Source organism: Notechis scutatus, chromosome 7, assembly GCF_049901735.1.
Source record: "Notechis scutatus isolate UNSWTSFEM ecotype Mainland chromosome 7, rNotScu1.2, whole genome shotgun sequence".
Lineage (NCBI taxonomy): Eukaryota > Metazoa > Chordata > Lepidosauria > Squamata > Elapidae > Notechis > Notechis scutatus.
The window spans coordinates 1,962,803-1,983,982 of record NC_142015.1 but is presented as its reverse complement, the minus strand read 5'-3'; the positions used below and the strand labels follow the sequence as shown (position 1 = coordinate 1,983,982).

The 21,180-nt window shown below is 49.1% G+C and overlaps 2 protein-coding genes across 2 annotated transcripts in view; one reads left to right on the top strand and one right to left on the bottom strand.

Moving 5' to 3' along the window:
- Positions 1-9,938, top strand: part of SNRNP200 (small nuclear ribonucleoprotein U5 subunit 200) — a 52,496-nt gene extending 42,558 nt beyond the window's left edge. Inside the window, exons 37-45 of the mRNA XM_087969891.1 lie at positions 1,198-1,387; positions 2,521-2,685; positions 2,829-2,950; positions 4,600-4,743; positions 5,310-5,486; positions 7,297-7,457; positions 8,768-8,849; positions 9,120-9,212; positions 9,487-9,938. Coding sequence (XP_087826017.1) covers positions 1,198-1,387; positions 2,521-2,685; positions 2,829-2,950; positions 4,600-4,743; positions 5,310-5,486; positions 7,297-7,457; positions 8,768-8,849; positions 9,120-9,212; positions 9,487-9,630 — 1,278 coding nt within the window. The 3' untranslated portion in view covers positions 9,631-9,938. The remainder of the gene's footprint in view (positions 1-1,197; positions 1,388-2,520; positions 2,686-2,828; positions 2,951-4,599; positions 4,744-5,309; positions 5,487-7,296; positions 7,458-8,767; positions 8,850-9,119; positions 9,213-9,486) is intronic.
- A 3,376-nt stretch (positions 9,939-13,314) lies between these two features.
- CIAO1 (cytosolic iron-sulfur assembly component 1) lies at positions 13,315-21,177 on the bottom strand. Its single transcript, XM_026688679.2, has 8 exons — positions 20,766-21,177; positions 19,944-20,124; positions 19,682-19,830; positions 18,189-18,300; positions 17,328-17,416; positions 16,267-16,468; positions 14,922-15,009; positions 13,315-13,947 (listed from the first exon to the last, which is right to left on the bottom strand). The coding sequence occupies exons 2-8, from the start codon at positions 20,080-20,082 to the stop codon at positions 13,707-13,709; spliced, it is 1,020 nt and encodes a 339-aa protein (XP_026544464.1). The 5' UTR covers positions 20,083-20,124; positions 20,766-21,177; the 3' UTR covers positions 13,315-13,706.
- Between the last annotated feature and the right edge of the window lie 3 nt (positions 21,178-21,180).

Sequence of the window (21,180 nt, the reverse complement as noted above, 5' to 3'; positions counted from 1 at the left end):
AGGAATTTTCTGACAGTGAGAACAATCAACCCCTGGAGCAGAAGTTGCCTTCAGAAATCATGGGAGCTTCATCACCGGAGGCTTTCAAGAAGAGACTGGACTGCCCTCTGTCAGAAATGGTGTGTAGGGTCTCCTGCTTGGGGTTGGACTGGATGACCTACAAGGTCCCTTCCAGTCTTAGAGCTGCCAAGGTTGGACACCCCTGAGTTACATTATGAACCTCAGAAGTCTAGGGAAGAGAAGGACCAGGGGAGACAGGAGAGCAGCCTTCCAATATTTGAGGGGCTGCCACAGAGAGGAGGAAGGGGTCAAGCTATTTTCCAAGGCACCCAAAGGCCAGACAAGAAATAATAATGGATGGAAGCTGATCAAGGAGAGATTCAACCTGGAAATAAGGAGGAATTTTCTGACAGGGAGAACAACCCTTGGAACAGAAGTTGCCTTCAGAAGTTGTGGAAGCTTCATCCCTGGAAGCTTTCAAGAAGAGACTGGACTGCCCTCTGTGAGAAATGGTGTAGGGTCTCCTGCTTGGGCGTGGGGTTGGACTAGATGACCTACAAAGGTCCCTTCTAACTCTGTTCATCTGTATTTGAATTTAGCAAGGTGCTCTCTGATTGCTCCCAGAGTTCAAGGAAGTTAGTTCCTTATCTGGATGGACTTTTGATTGATTTGTTTTTGAAGAAATTCCAAGAGAACCAGTTCTTGGTGGGTCCTTGAACCTGGCTGTTGATTGGTTCTTTAGGTAGATGGATTTCTAACCTGTTTCGGAGAATGTCAAAGTGATCTTATTCCCGATTGGCTCGTGTTTGAGACAGGATTTTTTGGGGGGTGGGGTGGGGTGGGGTGGGAGGTGAAGCTGCTGCAGGTTCTTCTTATGCTACCTCCAGATTAAATAGCCCTCAAAAATCATTGAAAATATCAGAAAATTAGATCCTTCCGGGCATTCGGCCTGAAAAGCTCCCCTCTACTTGATGAACTCTGGCTTGCAAAAAAAAAAAAACCTACACCCTTGAAGCAAACCTACAGTGGGTGGATGTGGGGGATCGTTCATTGATTTTGCATGTTGTGTTGGCGTGGTTTGTTCGGAGCAGGTTCTTCTCTTCCGTTCTGGAACCGTTTTCTCCTGAAACCCTCATTTTAAGCAGGCAATTTCCCTCCCCACAAACGCTAAATATCACTCTGGCTCTTCCCTTCCAGGATTTCTTCAAAAAGTTCCTCTACGAGCCCCTTCCGGTGGAGTCTCACCTTGACCACTGCATGCACGACCACTTCAATGCCGAGATTGTCACCAAGACCATTGAGAACAAGCAGGACGCGGTGGACTACCTCACCTGGACCTTCCTGTACCGCCGGATGACCCAGAACCCCAACTATTACAACCTGCAAGGTGAAAGGGACGCTGTCCCAATCTTCCTGGTGTCAACTGATCAAATATTTCTATGGTCTTTTTAGAGTTGCCCGCAGAAAGGGAGGAGTCGGGAGCAGCGTGGCCACTTGGGAATCAAAAGTCCATTCCAGAAATAGTTTTGGGAGGATGCCAGGAACTCAGATAACAGCAGCCCACATTAGATAAACTCAATGTTTGTTCCTGACAAACGCCCCTTCCAACTGGTTCTCCTTTAAACTCCCTTCCCAGGTGTGCCTTGTGAAGGGAATCAGGGCCCTTTCCCCCCTCATAACCCACATTGCTCCCTCTTCCGTTCCTCCCTGCGTGCCCTAGGATGAAGAGGGGGGTGGGCCTTGGCCTTCATCTAAACCCCCTCTCCCTTGTTCTACGTCTTTCCTGCTCTGCCCAGCCTGACTTTGCCTTTCCCCAGCTTCCTCCAGAGCCAACGGAGCCTCTCTCCTGCTCCCTGACGGCTGTTCCTCTTCCTTCTCGGAGTCAGACTCCGACTGGGGCATGACATCGATGGTTTAAGCCTCCCAATCCTTTTAATATGTCAGTTCATGTCAGAAAACATTCTTAAGCCCTGCTGCAGCATGTAGACATGGTCCCTTGCCTTTATCTAGTCTGTGTCAACTCATAAAATATTTCTAGAGGTGCCAACAGAAAGGGAGGGGGGAGCAGTGCGGCAGCTCACAAACCGAAACTGCATTCCATAAATAGTTTTTCAAAGATTGTAACGAGATGACTGAAGTTTCTGCCTTGCAAAATTCTAACTGGAGAGCCTGATGGATGACTCTGGGCTATGGATGTGTCCCATTGGAGAATATGGATTACGTTACACCCAGGAGGTGGAGGGAAACTCAGGGTCAAGGGTGACAATGAATAGTGTGTTTCAGAGTCGGCTGCACCCAGGCAGTGCCGGCATGTTAACTCCCAATAAATCCTTTTTAGGTTTTGGAAGTTTGGCTCGAGACTCATGATTTCAATGAGGTTAAGTGATGGGATCCTAACACCTGGATTCCTCTCCCTGCCTGCTCCCCGCCCCCCCAAGACCCATTCCAGGCAGCTCCTGGGCAGTTTCCCAGCCACTCCAGACGTGCAGCTCCTGACTTTCGATCTGTTCCTCCGCCCAGGTGTGTCCCACCGTCATCTCTCCGATCACCTTTCTGAGTTGGTGGAGCAAACCCTGAGTGACCTGGAGCAGTCCAAGTGCATCAGTGTGGAAGACGAGATGGACGTGGCGCCTCTGAATCTGGGCATGATCGCAGCTTATTACTACATCAACTACACCACCATCGGTATAATGGGTCTGGGGGGGGGGGGAGAGAGATTGAGAGGTGGCGGTGGTGGTGGTGTCGTGTCCGTTGCTGCCACGGCCTCCAGCCTTGTTGCTCGGCGTGTGATGCAGCTTCCCTTCCTTTCTCAAATTTCCCGCTTCTAGAACTCTTCAGCATGTCCCTGAATGCCAAGACGAAAGTGAGGGGCCTGATTGAAATCATCTCCAATGCTGCGGAATATGAGAATATTCCCATTAGACACCACGAGGACAACCTCTTGCGGCAGGTAAGGGAATAATCCTCTCTCTCTCTCTCTCTCTCTCTCTCTCTCTCTGCCATGGGAGGTTCCTGGTTGTTCTGACCCAGCTCCCCAAACACAACAAACCCTCTGTATTTAAATCAGTGATTCCTTTATTAGGAGCGCCGGCAAAAGGTTTCTCTCTCACGGCAGGCTAACGAGTCCATCTGGCAGGGGAGATGAATAGTTGTCTGCCAGACCTATTTATCTCCACCCCCTGCCTTTGATCCCCACAGCTAGGGTGGGGCCTTCGCTAGCAGCAGTGGCTCTTCTATCCCAAGGGCCGGCCCATAGATTTCCACTGCTCTCCTCTCCTCTGCCTTCTGTGCATCCATGTGTCAGGCACTGGACCCGGCTGTTCCTCCTCTTCCTCATCAGCCACCTCCAGACCTGGAGGCTGTTGACTCTCCATCTGAGGGCTGATGGGCGGCTCAGGCTTCGTCTCTCTCTCTCTCTCTCTCCATCTCTCTTTCTGTCTCTCTCTGTCTCTCTTCCTCTTTGTCTCTGTCTCCATCTCTCTCCCCCCCCACTCCTTCTCTCTGTCTCTCTCTGTCTCTGATGTTTCTCACTCTATATCTCTGTCTCGATCTTTCTTTCTCCCTCATTCCTTCTTTCTCTTCCCCGCCCCACTCCTCTCTCTCTCTCTCTCTTTCTCTCTCTCTCTCTCTCTCTCTGCCGGCTCCATTCGCACTCCCCCCTCAGAGCTCCCAGGTTGCCTTGCTGCTGACCCTGACTCCCACACCACCTCCTCCGATTTGGTTGCTGGAGGGGCCGGGAGCCGATAGGCCACAACCCTGGTTCTCCGGTGGGTTTTCTGGTGACTTTTACTCAATGGTTACATCTCCACAGCCAGCCCTTCGGTGGCTTTAGCTAAGGGGGAAAGCCCGATTCTCTGCTGCTCGGGAGTGAGACGGGCAGCAAATAAAATTTAAGAACTGAAGCCCATTCTTCGCTCACCCAACAGAGAGGTGGCCAAAGGCGGCCCACCCACTCCCTCCTCCCTCCCTCCCCCCAAATCCGTTTGGGTTTTTCAGAGGTGGTCTTTTCCCGTTCTTAGAAAAACTCCGTGTTTGGGAAGTCTTCCTATCAAAAGCCAGCCAGTATAAAGAGAATGGACGATAGTTTTATTAGCTTCTGTCTTTTAATCAAATGCGTTAATTGGGGAAAAAGGCGCCTACTGGGCTCCTTCTGATTTTGGGCTACTTTCAGTAGCTGAAGTTTAAAAAAACCCAATTCTGTGGGAACTTCTGTCTCTTAGCTTTTCCGCTCCTGCGATCTTCTCCGTGTCTCCCATCCGAGCTGCAGAGAGGGGCAGCCATAGTTGCTCTCTGTCTTAATTGCTTTGTTGAGGAATGTGCGGAAGGACAATTATCTCCAGGGATCCCTTATCAAGAAGAAACGTAGCGGATTGCAAGAAGCAGGCGGGTTTCTTGCAAGATCCCATGTGTTTCCCCCCCCCAAAAGGCATATTTTGCCCAATGAACGCTCCAATCTCAATAGCGTAAACCCTTCCTTTGATTAAATGTAAGTGGGGCCTCCGTGGGCAGCAGATGGAGATGACAGTTTGTGACAGTGTACGGTCGTCTATCATGCTTAGAAGCCCCCCCCCTCCTCCTTCCTTCCTTTTCCTTTTCCAGCTGGCCCAGAAAGTGCCCCACAAGCTGAATAACCCGAAGTTCAACGACCCCCACATCAAAACCAACCTCCTTTTGCAAGCGCATTTGTCGCGGATGCAGTTAAGTGCGGAGCTCCAATCGGACACCGAGGAGATTCTGAGCAAGGTACAAGCGTCAACTCATAAAATGTTTCTATGGTCTTTTTAGAGTTGCCAACAGAAAGAGGGAGAAAGGGGGAGCAGTGCAGCAGCTTGCAAAGCCAAAAGTGCATCCCATCAATGTTTTCAAAGATAGTAACTAGGTGACTGATGTTTCTGCCATGCAAAATTCCAACTGGAGAGCATGATGGATGACTCCAGGCTATGGATGTGTCCCATTGGAGGATATGAATTAGGATACACCCAGAGGGGTGTGTGTGTGTGGGGGGAAACCAGGGTCAAGGGCGACAGTGAATGATGTGTCTCAGAGTCGGCTGCACCCAGGCAGTGCTGGCATGTTTACTCCCAATAAATCCTTTGAAAGTTTGGCTCGAGACTCATGATTTAAATGGGGGGAACTGCTGAGATCCTGACAACCAGAACAGGTGGTGGGGGTAGAACAGCGGGGAGGGATGGCCAGGTCCTATGTGGCACGGCCTTGCCTCTCCGGGTCTGGCCGGAGCATGGGCTCCCTGGGCAATTCAGCAGGGGCTCCACCCGGCACCCTCAAGCCGATCCTTTGCCGTTTCTCAGGCCATCCGGCTGATCCAGGCCTGCGTGGACGTCCTCTCCAGCAACGGCTGGCTGAGCCCCGCCCTGGCGGCCATGGAGCTGGCCCAGATGGTCACGCAGGCCATGTGGTCGAAGGACTCTTACCTGAAGCAGCTGCCGCACTTCACCTCCGAGAACATCAAGCGCTGCACGGAGAAGGTGAGCGCAGACTCGCGGGCTCCGCCCTTCCAGCTCAGTGGGGTGGAGCCATCTGGGACGAGGGCACAGCAGGCCTTCCCACGGGAGAGGAGAGGGAGAACGGAGTGCCCGGTTGCACGAGTATTTAAAAACAAAAAAATCAAACCAAGCCATTTATTTACAAGATTTATATCCAACCTGCTTGAGCGAGAACTCTGGGCTAGGCTGGCCGGCTGACTGTGCTGTAAAAGTAGCCAACCTACTGGGAAGGGTGAGGGGTTTCCAAGGGCTGAGCTTGGCCGAAAGTCTTTGAGCTGCTTTTTGTCTTTCTTGAGGAATAATTGAGAACCAGGGAGGGCCCCAACTTAGGCAAATATAGCCCTTAGACTTCTATACCGCTTCCCAGGGCTTTTACCGCCCTCTCTAAGCGGTTTACAGAGTCAGCCTCTTGCCCCCAACCATCTGGCTCCTCATTTTTCCCACCTTGGAAGGACAGAAGGATGAGGGAGGGAGGAAAGAAGGAATGAAGGGAGGAAAGGAAGAAGGGAGGGAGGGAGGAAAAGAGGGAGGGAGGGAGGAAAGAAGGAAAAAGGATGGAGGAAGGGAGGGAAGGAAGAGCAATAGCCCTTAGACTTATATACCGCTTCCCAGGGCTTTTACCGCCCTCTCTAAGCGGTTTACAGAGTTAAGAGTCAGCCTCTTGCCCCCAACCATCTGGCTCCTCATTTTTCCCACCTTGGAAGGACAGAAGGATGAGGGAGGGAGGAAAGAAGGAATGAAGGGAGGAAAGGAAGAAGGGAGGGAGGGAGGAAAAGAGGGAGGGAGGAAAGAAGGAAAAAGGATGGAGGGAGGGAGGAAGGGAGGGAAGGAAGGAAGGAGGAAGGAAGAGCAATAGCACTTAGACTTATATACCGCTTCACAGGGCTTTTACAGCCCTCTCTAAGCAGTTTACAGAGTTAAGAGTCAGCCTCTTGCCCCCAACCATCTGGCTCCTCGTTTTCCCCACCCCTCGAAGGATGGAAGGCTGAGTCAACCTTGAGCTGAACAGGATCGAACTCCTGGCAGTGGGCAGAGTTTTGCCTGCCATGCTACACTCTTAACTAGTACGACACCAGGAAGGAGAAGGAGAAAAGGAATAAGAGGAAGGGAAGGGAAGAGAAGGAAAGGAGAAAGGAGAGGAGAAAGGAAAAGAATAGCCCGTAGACTTATATACCACTTTACAGCCCTCTCTTAAGTGGTTTACAGAGTCAGCCTCTTGCCTCCCGACAATCTGAGTCCCCATTTTACCCACCTGGGAAGGATGGAAGGCTGAGTCAACCTGGAGCCTGATGAGATTCGAACGGCCAAATTGCAGGCAGTCAGCAGAAGCAGCCTACACTACTGCACTCTAACCAGTGTGCCACCACAGCCCGTGTCCCTAGAGCTCCTTTCGGGGCCGTTTTTGGAAGCAGGCCCTCCCAGAGAGGAGCATCTCCCCAATTCAAGTCGCTCTGTCCCCGAAGGAGGCCTGCTTTATTCCAGAGCGTGCTCCGGACTGCTTGCGGTCCGGAGAAGTTATGAAATCAGGAACTTCATGACTGACCCCCAGAGCGACAGCTGCCTGTGGGTAGTTCACCCTGATTCCTTCTTGCCATTGCCAAAAAAGCAAAGGACTTGAAGAAACACCCCAGAGGTGGGACCACAAATGCCTCCCCACCGATCCTGATGCGTGTGTCAGCTGCTTGTGTGTGTGTGTGTGTGTCTTTCAATGACACCGTAACCCGGAAGCTTTTCCTCCTGGGGGCGGGGGGCTGCCAGCACCTGCTCACCCCCCGCCTGTCATTTCCTGCAGGGAGTGGAGAGCGTTTTTGACATTATGGAGATGGAAGACGAGGAGCGCAACGTCCTGCTCCAGCTCTCCGACACCCAGATTGCCGATGTGGCTCGCTTCTGCAACCGATACCCCAACATCGAACTGTCCTACGAGGTGGTGGAGAGGGACAGCATCCGCAGGTAAGGCAGCGGCCGGGAAGGTTGCAAGAGGAAGGGCTTGCGGGGCGACGCAGCCCGGCGGGAGCTGTTTTGCCTTCTCACTATTCTCGCGGCTTCTTGGCGGAGGCAGGACGCGTGGGGTGGGCTTGGCTGCCGGGGAGGAGGGAGAGGAAGGAGGGAAGAGGACAAAAAAGAGGCTGAAAGAAGGGATTGGCTCTTCGGTTTCAGAGCGGGCTAGTTTGGGAGCGTGCTTGTGTGTGTGTGTGTGCAAGCTGAAGAATGACAAATTTGGGAATCAGCTTCGCAGTAATTTGTACTGAGGAGCTACTGCAGAACTTTGAAATCATCAAGATCAGGTGAAGTGTTCACCTGTCCCTCTTGCAAAGCTTTAGGAGATGCTCTTTTTAGAGTATTAGTACCGCCTTACAATCCCTCGGTAAAGGCCACACTTGGAATCCCGCATCCAGTTTTGGTCCCCACGATGTAAAAAAAAGTGTGGAGGCTCTAGAAAGAGTGCAGAGAAGAGCAACGAAGAGGATTAGGGGATCGAAGGACTAAGGGGTGACATGATGGCATCTTCCAATATTTGAGGGGCTGCCACAAAAAAGAGGGGGGGGGGGTCAAGCTATTTCCCAAAGACTCTGAGGGCGGGACAAGAAGCCATGGATGGAAATGAAGCAACCTGGAACTAAGGAGAAATTGCCTGACAGTTGGAACAGTTGATCAGTGGAACAGCTTGCCTCGAGAGGTTGTGAATGCTCCAACACGGGAAGTTTTGAAGAAGAGATTGGACAACTGTTTGTCTGAAATGGTAGAGGGTTTCCTGCCTGAGAAGAGTTGGACTAGAAGACCTCTAAGGTCCCTTCCAACTCTGTTCTTCCCTTCCCTTCCCTTCCCGAAGAGCATGAAATGCTTTGGACTTTCTAAGACTTTTTCTCTAATAGCTTTCAGGTTCTCCCTTTTTTAAAAAATAAATAAATAAATGGGGCATTCAGAGGCTCCTTCTCTGCCTTCAACTCTTTCTGTGAGAGCTGGTTTGGGGTCCCCCCCCCCTTAGCCCTTGGGAAGCAGGTAATAGCAAACCACTTTGGGTCACCTTTTTCAAGAGAACTGCAGGGAGGCGTCCAGGCAGTCATCAGGAGTTGAGACCGACTCGAAGGCGCCAATAAAAAAAAACCGGGGATAGGATTCCATGCTGGAAACTGCCATGGTTTTAGCATATCTGTCGATCCTTCCAACCTGTTGCTTGTGCTGGACTGGGAAGGGAGCGAAGGCTGTAAACAGTAGAGGGGCGGGGAAAACGTGTGAATCTCCTCGCTTTGTTTCTCCAGTGGAGGCCCTGTGATTGTGCTGGTGCAGCTGGAGCGAGAGGAGGAGGTCACCGGGCCCGTGATTGCCCCGCTGTTCCCACAGGTGAGTGGGGTCCTGGGAGGAAGATTCTGGGAAGCCGGTGAACGATCCAGCTTTGGGGAGAGGCTGTGTTGTGGCCCCCCTGGCGGCTGCCAGCAGAGCTAGCAGCAGGGTCAGGCGAGTGGGGAGAGCCTGGGCCAGGAAGTCTCCGATGAGGAGGCAGAGGCAGAGCTGGGGCCCGCTGTCTGTCTGTCTCCAAGGGCCCGTTGGGGCTGAGAGCAGCCCGTTGTTGCCCGCTCCCACGTTGTCCTCTTGGCTGCTTCCTCCCTGCAGAAACGTGAGGAAGGCTGGTGGGTGGTGATCGGCGACTCCAAATCCAACAGCCTCATTTCCATCAAGCGACTGACGCTGCAGCAGAAGGCCAAGGTAGGACACTCCCACTTCTATGACAGTCTTGATGGTTGTTCTGACCCAGCTCCCCAAACACAACAAACCCTCTGCGGTTAAATCGATGATCCCTTTATTAGGAGCGCCAGCAGCTCCGGCAAAAAGTTTTCTTTCTCACCGCGGCTTAATGAGTCCATCTGGCAGGGAGATTAATAGATGAACCCCAACCCTTTGGCAGGCAAGCTCAGTTCCTTGCCGTTCCCCCAAACCAGGTTCCTTCTTCTAAAAACCCAATTCTTTTAACGCTGTTTAGGTGAAACTGGATTTTGTGGCTCCAACCACGGGGACACACAACTACACCCTCTACTTCATGAGCGATGCCTACATGGGCTGCGACCAAGAGTACAAGTTCAGCGTGGACGTCAAAGAGGCAGAGAGCGACAGCGACTCCGACTGAGTGACAGGCTGGCCATCATCCTTGGGGATGGACCTTCTTCATAAAGCCATTGTGGACTTTCTTGGAGCAGATAACCAAGGTGGCTTCGGTGATGTTCTCGGTTCTTCTGCGTCCGTCTAAGCCTCAGCCAACGGGTGTAAAAAGGGACTTCCACCCTTTTCTTGTTCCTGCCAGCATCTTTTGAGGTTTTTTTCCTTTTTTTTTTTTTTAAATCTCAGCAAAACAAGCCGCAGCTTTTATGTACGGTGTTTGGAGTAAATGAGCCGAATTGATTGCTAATTTTCCAAAATAAAACTTCCAGGAACTAACTCGGCTCATCTTTTGGGGGCAGAGTAGTCCAAGTGAAGATAGTTGTTAGAGCCGTGGTGGTGCAGGAGTTGGAAGGCAATATTGCAGGTAGACTCTGCCCACTGCCAGGAGTTCGATCCTGATCAGCTCCAGGTTGACTCAAGCCTCCCGTCCTTCTGAGGTCGGTAAAATGAGGAGCCAGATTGTTGGGAGGCAAGAGGCTGACTCTTTAAACCGCTTAGAAAGGGCTGTAAAAGCTCTATGAAGTGGTATATAAGTGCTCTTCCTTCCCTTCCCTCCTTCCTGGTGCCTAGTGCTTAGTGCTTAGTATGCAGTATTGCAGGTTCACTCTGCCCACTGTGAGGAGCTGGATCCTGGCTGGCTCAAAGTTGACTCAAGCCTCCCGTCCTTCCGAGGTTGGTAAAATGAAGACCCAGATTGTTGGGGGCAAGATGGTGACTCTCTAAACTGCTTAGAGGGGGCTGGAAAGCACTGGAAAGCGGTATATAAGCCTAAGGGCTATTCCAATTGCTACCTTCCCTTTTTTTAAACCCTTCCATCCATCCCTCCCCTCCCTCCCTCCCTGTGGTTAGAATGCAGTATTGCAGGCTAATTCCGCCCACTACCAGAAGTTCGATTCTCACCAGGCTCAAGGTTGACTCAGCCTTCCATCCTTCAGAGGTCGATAAAATGAGGACCCAGATTGTTGGGAGCAATTTGCTAATTCTGTAAAAACTGCTTAGAGAGGGCTGTAAAAGCACTGTGAAGAGGGACATAAGTGCTACGTGCTAGTGCTATTCCTTCCATCCTTCCTTTTCCTTCTTTAGTTCCTTCCTTCCCTTCCTTCCTTCTAAAGGTTGACTCAAGCCTTCCGTCCTTCCGAGGTGGGTAAAATGAGGACTCAGATTGTTGGGGGGCAAGAGGCTGACTCTATGAACAACTTGGAGAGCGCTATAAAAAACTGTGAAGTGGTATATAAGTCTTAAGTGGTATATATTTGTTCTGCATGTTTCTTGATGCCCTTCCAATATCCCAACCTCCTATACTACATGGATTTGCATTTTCTTGCACGTGAATTGTATAATCGTTGCCATTCATTATCTGGTGTAAATGGAGAATCCCTTTTTTTAAAATAAAAAAAAAACAATCTCAATTGCAGGAGCTTAAATAGAGTCTTGCCCTCCTCTGAATAAAGTGCTCCTCCACGAGTCAGAGGGAGGTCTAAATAAAGAAGCTGCAGGCACCCTTTTTCTTCTAAATAGGACAAAATTATTCCTCTAAGCTGTGTTCCATTAGCAAAAATTAATCCTTTGCAGGTCGCAGATTTTGTAACCGATCGTACGTTTTCCGTATTCTGCCTGCATCAATTTTAACAGAATTCAGAGTTCCAGGAAGCCAAACGGCCAGGCTTTACAATGCTGATGGCTGCTGAAAGTGGAATCTCTTTAGTTTTTTTGGCTGACTCTTAACAGCTCTTTCGCAATAAAAGGGTGAACAGATGCCGCTGGATTTGAAAAAAAAGCTGCTTGTAATACTTGGAAAGTGGCAAGAACCCTATTAATGAACCAATTTGAGGAAGTGAAGCATGTCAGGAAGTTGAACAGCTGCCAGATGAGAAATTGTAAAGTACAGATGGAGTAACCACTGAGCTATTATTTAGAGTGCAGGAGAGGAGACGAGACCCTCGGAGTTAACAGCCTTGCATTGCCAAAATAGGAAACCAGCTAATGTGGCTTAGGAAGTGGTACAGCTTCAGGGATGTGTCTGCGTCAAAGGAAGGTGATGCCGGAGAAATGTGCAGATGATTCAGCCACTTCAGTAATTCATCATGCAAGTAGTTGTTGTTTTGCTACAACGAGCAGGCATCGATGGAAGAAAATGCTACGTGTTAAGGGGAACAAAGTGCCAGGGAACAAAAGATCAGAGAACTAATTGCAGGTGAATAATTGAGGGACACAAGAGGACTTCGTTAAAATTATCTTGATTTTTATAGCCAGGCCATCATGCAAGTCTCTCCCTCCCCTCCCTCCCCCGGTGTATTTAGATCAAACCCAACTTTTTGGCTTTGTAGTTGGCCAAAAATAAGTCATTATTGGGACATAACCAGCAGGTAGCCGTAGCCCTTAGACTTCTATACCACTTCCCAGCCCTCTCTAAGTGGTTTACAGGGTCAGCCTCTTGCCCCTCAACAATCTGGGTCCTCATTTTACCTACCTTGGAAGGATGGAAGGCCGAGTCAACCATCAGCCAGTCAGGATTGAAGTCCTGGCAGTGGGCAGAGTTAGCCTGCAATACTGAATTCTAAGCACTGCAGCACCATGAAGGAGAAAGAGAATAAGAGAAGGAAGGAAGGAAAGGAAGGAAGGAAGGAAGGAAAGGAAGGAAGGGAAGGAAGGAAGAGCACTCAAACTTATACACTGCTTCACAGTGCTTTCCAGACCTCTCTAAGCAGTTTACAGGGTCAGCCTCTGTCCCCCAACAAGCTGGGTCCACATTTTACTCACCTGGGAAGGAGGGAAGGCTGAGCTAACCTTGAGCCCATGAGGATCGAACTGCTATCAGTGGGCAGTGAATCCGCCTGCAATACTGCATTCTAACCACTGGGCCACCACAAGGGCAGACTCTCTCTGTCTCTCCACATCCACATAGCGTGTTGTTTTCCACTAAGAGCTTCCACTTGAGCACATCAGTTTGACATGTAGACATTCCCAAGTCATCCCTTCAGGTGTGGAACATGCAAAAGCTAGCAGGCTTACCAGCACACCTGATTATTCCGTCCCGGGGAAGCAAGCTGAATCGACTTGCCTGGAGGAAACTGTCAAGTGAGTGTGAGGGGGGTGTCTATTTTTAATACATTTGTCCACTGTCAGGAGTTCAAAAGAGGAGGGGAAGGAGAAGCTCTTAAGAAACCTGCATTGTGATTTTTCTCTACTTGTCGCGGGTTTGTCTTCCTGCTGGAAAGAAGCTGGATGGGTTTGCGGGAACTGCAACGTGCCGGGGGGGGGGGAAATCAGACGATTGGAACGGTGAATGCAGCTATATTTCAATGGATGAGAAAGAACATGGAGGATAAGGTGAAGGAAATGATGAAAAAGCTGGTCCCCATCGGGTCATTCACAAGTGAAAAATAATTGATTTTAGAGAGGATTGTTCTTAAAAATGAAATGGGAAGTGGAGAAAAACTAGGTGCCCATCATAAATGGGGGGGAAAAAAATCCCGAAGAAGACATTCCTTGGCAAAAAAGCCCAAACCTTGTACTATCAGTCCTGCCCTTTGAAATCCATCCTTCCCATCTTCCTCCAGCCTGTCTCTTTCCTTTTCCCCAGAGAGAGAAATCTTTGTGTTTTACCTTAGCCCCAGGTTGGGGAAGTTATAGTTTAATAAAGCAGTCAAGGTGAACAACAGGTGTTCTATTTTATTCATTTTGTATAGATGCCCAAATCACAGCTCCTTTCCCTTTCCTGGTTTTATCAAGGAGGAACCAACATTTCAAGCTTCTGATTTCACTTACTCTGAAGCCGGCGTAGAAGGGAGGAGAACCTTGACATTCCCCCTTTAGTGCACTCTGCTTTGGGACTAATACCCTGGGATCCATATATCAGAGAACAATCAAGATTCCCTTTCAGTTAAATCCAGTGTTTTCCTTTGATAAGGTAGTGGGGAACTGCAGTTCTTCGGAAAGGATGGAAACAGCGACCACATATCAGTTTGTAGGAGGTTTAGCTGTTGTTGTTTTTCTGGGGGGGAATCTGTGCTTGTGAACCCCACCCTGGAGACAAGAAGATACTCAGCAGGTCTCTGGGCGCTGGTACTTCCAGAAGGCCATTTCTCCATCGTCGCTGCACGAAGCCAGCAAGCCCGGCTCTTTGGGGTTCCAGGCAACGCAATTCACGTCCTGAGAGTGGGCTCGGGCCACGTGGGCAGCCAAGGAGAAGGTGGGCTGATGAGGGTCCGAGAGGGGCTCCTCCTCAAACACCCGGAGGGCGTCGTCCCCACAAGCGGTGGCTAAGGCACCTGTCAGGTGGCACCTGCCAAGAATTTGGAAAAGAAAACCATTCCGCCTTAGGATTAGATGGCTCAGAACGTAGCGGGGCGTTTGAAAGAGAAGCTGAGCGTGAAATGCCTCCCTTTTTACGATGTAATCCCTTAATTCGGGGTGGGGTGGAACTGAGCATTTACTGGCCAGGTGCCCTCCCTGATGCCTACATGGAGTTCACAGCAAAAAAAAATATATTTTTTTTCCCCGCCCTAGGAGAGGAAACATCTGCTGCTACCGAGGGTTGATCTCTCAACCTTCCAAGTGGAAGGTGAGCGTCTTCCACCACTAGGCCACCGTGCCACACAAAGAGGGGAGCTTGGAGGTCTTCTAGTCCAACCCCCTGCTCAAGCAGGAGACATGCAAATTGAGAGAAGTGGCTGTCCTATCTTTTCTTAAAAGGCCTCCGGTTACCCCCCTTTCTTTCCTGCAATTTCTGCAAGGACGATGGGGAGCATGCACGATTCATATTTATAGGGAGAAGGATCGATTGATTTTATAAATGGGATGCCTGGTTTTTTTCAGGCCACTAGATTAAGCAGGGGTGGCTTAGCTTTGTTCTTCTTGTGGTCCTACCCTAATACAGAACGTGGCTTCTTGCCGGTTTATAGAGATGCAGCTATTCTTTTTCTGTGCTTTGGTGGGGAAGGTTAAGAGGTAAAATTAGTGTCTTAAGACAACTATACGACAGTAGCTAAAACATCTTTATCCAAAGATGTTGTTGCAAAGAGGCAGAGTTTGGCTTTGATTGTAGGAATCGGGAATAGTTGCAAAACTTAAAAGGTTCCACAGTGGAAAACAGCTTTCACGGACCTACATTCCTCTGTAGAGAAGCAATTAAAAAGTTGTGCTACTCCTTCATCCACAACGGTGCACGACTTGCAAAACACCCCCAACAACAACCCGTCCTCGACACAGATCTCAGCTTGTCCCAGGACGCTCTGGGCGGGAAGCATCTCCACTTACCATGCCACGTCGTAGACGGTCCGCGTGTGGAAGCCAGAGAGGGTGCAAACACACTTCCAAATGGGATCGGGACTGCTACAGGCCACACCTGAAACACACAAGGGAGTTCCTGACGCTGCTGCCTCTTGGCTCTGCTGCAGGGGCTTCAGGCTTCTTTGCGGGGAGGGGAGGGAGGGGAGGTTTAGAGAGGTCCAATCAAGGGTTTGGTGTGTGTGTGTGTGTGTTGAGGAATAGTTGCTGGGATAGGAAATACGATTGGGTGGGAAGGGGGATACGGTGGCCCTTAAGTGACCCACTTTTATGGTAACCAGGATTTTGCCCTTGGCTCAGAACCTTACTCAGATGCAGGCAGTCTAATACAAATAATTCTCAATTTAATGACCATCATCGAGCCCAAAATTTCTATTGCTAAGTGAGACAGTGTTGTTAACCTTTCTTGCCACAGTAGTTAAGTGAACCAGTGGAACAGAAGTTGCCCTCGGAAATTGTGGGAGCACCATCACTTGAGTCTTTCAAGAAGAGATCGGACTCCCCTCTGCCAGAAATGGTGTAGGGTCTCCTGCTTGGGCAGGAGGTTGGACTAGATGACCCACAAGGTCCCTTCCAACTCTGGTTGTTATCTGTTATCTGAATCACTACAGTTCTTAAAGCTAGTGACACCCAGGTACCATGTTTGAGTTGGTTGATGGACTAATTTAGAAGACCAGAATAACTTTATTGTCACTTTGAATGGACACTAACCGGCGTACGTTAAAGTGGAAATTTTGTTGCACACAGCTTTCACTTCCAATATACACTACATAACCATGCCGGAATAAATAAATACAAAATTATGCATAGACCCACATATATTGTATGACACAGAAACAACACAGTCTGGTCCGAATGTATATGTGTGAACGGGAGAGAAACGAATCTTGCGAGTTTGCTAGATGGATGGCACGGGGAACAAAGCTGCTACAGAATCTGGTGGCCCTGCTAGAAAGTACTTCAAAACCTCCTCCCAGAGGGGAGCAACAGAAACAGGTCGTAAAGCGGGTGTGTGGGGTCTCTAACAAGGCTTCGAGCTCTAGGCACATAAGCATTTATAAGCAATACCCTGAATAACGGGAAGAGAACTCCCTATCATCTTCTCCACTGTACTCACCGCTCTCGGTAGGGACTTTCGACCCCATCATGCTCCCTTCCCTCCCATCTTTTCATCATCATTTTGAATTTTTATTGCAATGTTGTAAGCCGCCCAGGGACACCTTGTAGCAAGGTGGATGGCAAATACATTTTAATAAATAAATAAAGAGTTCTATCCCCTGCGATGTAACACAGGGCACCATGCTGTACCACCCACCTTGCTCGTTGCCTGGCTTAAACTGGCGCCAAATGCGCACGGTCTTGTCGTCACTACAGGAAGCCAGCCTTTCTCCACTCTGGTCAAAAGCCAAACTCCACACCGTGGATTCGTGCCCTTCCAAGGTGCTGAAGCACACCCAGTCGTCTTCCTCCTCACGATACAGTTTGACGGTGTCATCGTAACTGGCAGATGCCAGCAGCTGGGAGGAGGGGAAAAAACAAACCCAAGATCAAAAAAATCCAAATCAGCATCACCAGAAGAACCAAAGACTTAAGACTTTGGAATAACTTCATTCTCACTTTGGATGTACAATAATTGTCATACATTAAAATGAAATTTATCTGCAGACAGCTCTCAAAAGGGTCTCCACCTCCAATATACACTACATAACCATGACAAAATAAATACATAAATACAAAATTATGCATATACCCACATCTATCATATGACCCAGAGAAACAACACAGTCTAGTTTGGATGTCTACATGTACGCGGTGAGAAAAATGAATCTTGCCAAGTTTACCAGGCGGACGGCCTAGGGGAACAAAGCTGTTACAGAATCTACAAAGGACTTACAGCCTGCTGGGCTACGTGGAAAATGCCCATTTCCAGAGAATCTCTGCATTTGTTTCACAAAAACAATCTTCCAGTTGTTGTAGCAACGCAGAAAAGGAGAGCTCCCTACCCTACCCTGTAGAGTTGTAATTGCAGGAATGTTCCAATCTCGGATGGCAAACCTCAGATTAAGAATGTTTCCAAGCAAATACAACTCAGGCAAACAAAGTCACTAATCTATGGATAAAGGAGGATTAGAGAGGGGAAGTAGACATATGTTAGACTTTAACTAGAGATAATTAATTGTATGGATTACTGTACTAAACAGTAACGAAAGTTAAGCAGTAACCAAAGTTAACCAATGATGGAGGATAACTAAAAATGTATATAAATGCAAGACTATACTCCAATAAAGATCATCATCATAATTCAGTTGTTCATGATCAAACAACTCGACTGCCTTGTCATTACAACACTACCCCAAGGAAGAAAGCGGGACTCACCTCTTGGTTAGGATGCCAGACGACATGCTTCACATCCTGCGTGTGAGAATTCAGGACGCTCATGCACTCATATTCATCCTCTTCATCCACTATAAGGGAGAAGGAGGGGGGGGGGGATTTGATAAAAAAAGTGATTGAATAAAAATCCCCATCCGCCAATCACAAAAGGCAGCTTTACCCCGAACAGCTAACATCCGTGACTATACCTTTAACACTATTAAACATCCACACCTGCCTATCTCAGGTCCTTGGGAAGGACTTGATAGGTGGACAAAAATGTCAAATCCAGTCTGAACATCAGGCTGACTCCGTGACAAACCATACTACTACTCATAGTATCACTGGCAATGGCAAAATCCCCATCGGTCAATGGTGAAAGGCAGCTTTAGCCAGAACAGCTTACAACTTGCCATAATATCTCCAACACCATCAAGCATCCACATCTGCCTGGCCCAGATCCTTGGGAAGGACTTGATAGGTGGACCAAAATGCCAAATCTGGTCTGAACATCTGGCTGACAGTGGCAGCTTCCCTAATGTTATTATTTTAAAAAGCCTGACTTACATGAATCTCTTTGACATTCTTAGAAAGCAGTCCTTCCTTCCTGCACGCCCGGAAAGCAAAACCAGAAGCCACAGCAGTGCCGTGTTCTGTGGGGTTGTGAGGACAGAAGCGCATTCCTTCACTTTGGGGATCAAATGGGAGCGGGGTTGTGATTAGCCGTGCTTATCCTGGCAGCCACTTGGTGAGGGCATCGTAACAGGTCCTGAAAATTCCAATGCCCCCCCCCCCCCTCCTGCCAACCTACCCCTATTGCCAAAGGATTGCCTGCCTCCCACGATTCTCCAAGCTCTCGCTCACCTTCCCAAACCCAGACGCTTTTGTCTCGGCTGCAGGTAGCCAAGAGGCTGCCGGACGGGGCCCAGGCTACAGACTTCACCTCATTCTCGTGGCCCTCCAGAGTCGCTGCACACTGGGTGGAGAAAGAGAGAGGGGACGTTTCAATCTGAGACCACAAAGAGAAATGTGCGATGGCCGGGCAGCGGAGGAGATGACCGGGAGGGTGGAGTCAAACACACCATCAGTTTGGAATCACCACGTTCTCACAAGTGATCCAAGTCCAGCCTCCTGGAATTCTGCTGACTTTTGCCTTGACTGTTAGTACAACTGAGCTCAAAATTTATGTTGCTAAATGTCATGCCCTTGTTAGAGTCGGACTCTGAGGGAGAGGAGGAACAGCCCGGAGTGGAGGTGTGGGTCTGGAGGTTGTGGAGGAGGCTGGGGAAGGGCAGAGGCCGGCTGGGCAGTCAGAGGAAGAACCAGGCCCTCTGCATCCTAGGACACGCAGGAATGGAGAACGAAACAACTTGGCTTACGAGAGAGGAAGCATCCATGATCCCCCTCATTGGTTGCAGCTGGGGAGACTAGTATATAAGAGAGACGGTTAAAACACAGCGTTGTCAGAAGCAAAGCATGTTTTATTTTGGGCTGAAGTTATCTTGGTTGGCATCCTTCCAACAGACTCTGCCTTGTTATCTCCTTGAAGTTGGTAATTACTTATCCTGGTCCATTGTGGAAATTCCTTCATTGTAGTCTGTTTTGGTTTTTTATTTCACCTCTATCTGCTCATTAAGTTCGGACTGTATGGCTTTCTTTTGAAGACTATTTTTGAGTACGTTTCATCTCCAACTGAGAATTATTGAACCAGTGGGGCCAAGTTGGAGGCATTAAAGGACATTTATTCACGTTTTGGATTTTGTTACGTTTGTGTTTACACTCCAGGTCATCACAGTGAGTTTTGTCCCATTTTACTGCCTTTTCTTGGCCTTTTCTAACTGGATCACTGCAGTGGTTAAATGATATGAATCTGGCTTCTCCGTTGACTTTGCTTGTCAGAAAGTCACAAAAGGCTTAGAAAAATTTTGTCTTAGAAAAGTATGTTTAAAGTGACTTGATGTTTTTTATTTCTCCATTGAGATTCTCACTGCTCCCTCTTTTTAACTGCATTCCAATTTTGCACCCAGGCAAGATTTGAATTGCTCAGTTCTGAATTGCATTTCTCTAGCGTACTATAAATTGCGCCCCGTAAATATTTGTTATTGCGAGTTGCAACATTTCCAGATGCAGTCGTATTTTGTGTACATTCCCGCTTTATTTTCACAATGCTCTTGCTGCACGTGATGCTCGTTTGAAAATATTGGAACCAAATGAATCTACAAGAGCAGTTACACAACGAAGGATTTAGGATAACCTTAATTTTTTTTTACTGGTTAATCCTCAAATATAGCAATTTAAACGTATTATCTCTCCATTGAGCAAATCTGAATTAGCAGCCACAAAGTTGGATGCTGTACCTCGAAATCATCCTGGTTCTTCTTCCAAATGCAGGTGGTTGCATCAAAGCTGGCTGAAGCCAAGTAGTTCCCACAGGGGGACCAGGCCACCTTGCGGATGGTCCGTTGATGCCCTTCACCCAAAAGGGACTTGCACACCCAGGCATCACCTGGTGAGAGAGAAAGCACCTGGCAATGTGCTTGGCAACATCCCTGCCTGATCTCGGCACCCCAAGACTAACCATATTAATCAAGTATCTACAAGCTGATCACCTGAGCCTACCTTCTTTCCCCCAGATGCGGATGCTACGGTCTCCACCACACGAAGCCAGCAGTGTCCCTGTAGGATTCCAAGCTAGGAACCAGCAACGGGAATCCGGGTGTGCCTGGATGCGGGACAGGAGGGTCAAGGAGTCCTTCATCGGAACACCAAGTGGTCACAACAGAACCGAACCTTAAAACCCCTGCAAATAAAATGAAGAGGTTTTCTTTCAGCAGGAGGGCTTCGTTTACGGTCATGGGATTAAAAAACGGAGCGCTTGACCCCTGGCCTGTGAACATAAGGTTGAACCGAAAGATGGAATTATTGTAAAATATAAAATTAAAAAAATTAACACCCCCCCCCCAAAAAAAAAGCAGTGGGGGAAAAAAAGGGACATTTTTCAGACTTACAAAATGTAGACACTGGGCAAGTGGCTTGGTTTTATGACGGTCACAGTGTGTGTGTGAGGGGGTGTCACATGATCCACCTTTTGCATCCTTCTGGGTTACTAACTTATCTTTTTTTTAAATTTTGTATTGGCTTATTATTATAAAAGGCAAAGAAACAAAGGATGGAAATAGGAAATGAAGGGAAGGAAAAGGAGCAGGGAAAAGGGTGTGTCTGTGTGTGACTTAACCACTGTAATGACGGCCTCAACAGTTGTGGCAAGAAAGATCATCCAATGGGGGCAAACCTCACTTAACAACCGTCTCGCTTAGCAGCGGGAAGGCTGGCTGCATTGCGGTCGTAAGTCGAGGACTACCATCTGGAAAGGAATATACAGACTTGCAATTTTAAAGCTTTGCTTCTCGCTCCCGCGGGAGTGACGGCCTCAGCACTCACCTGAGAGTCAGAAAGAAAGCCCCTCGCCGGGAAGAATGGGCTATGTGGTTGCACGGCCTGCCTGCCGTTCCTTGTTTTTATCAAGCTGGATCCAACGCGAAAGTCCCTTAGAGAAGGCAGAACCGGAAGTGCCCTCGCCGCAAAGCCTGCTGGGATTCGTAGTATTTCTCCCCCTCTTCCTCCTTCTCCCCCCCCCCCCTTGTTTCCTCTCAGCACCGCCGAGGTAGCCCCGGTCCCCAAGAACCGGGGGAGGTGGGGGGGATGTTCCTCGGGCCCCCAAAGCCTTCCTGCTTCACGAGTTGTTTCGCAACCCATTTCGGCCCGTTGTGTGTATTTGTGCGGATGTGGGGGGGCAGGGCAGCGAGTACAGTAATGGCGGTTAGGTTTTCTGAGGCGGGCGCGACACGGCGCCGTG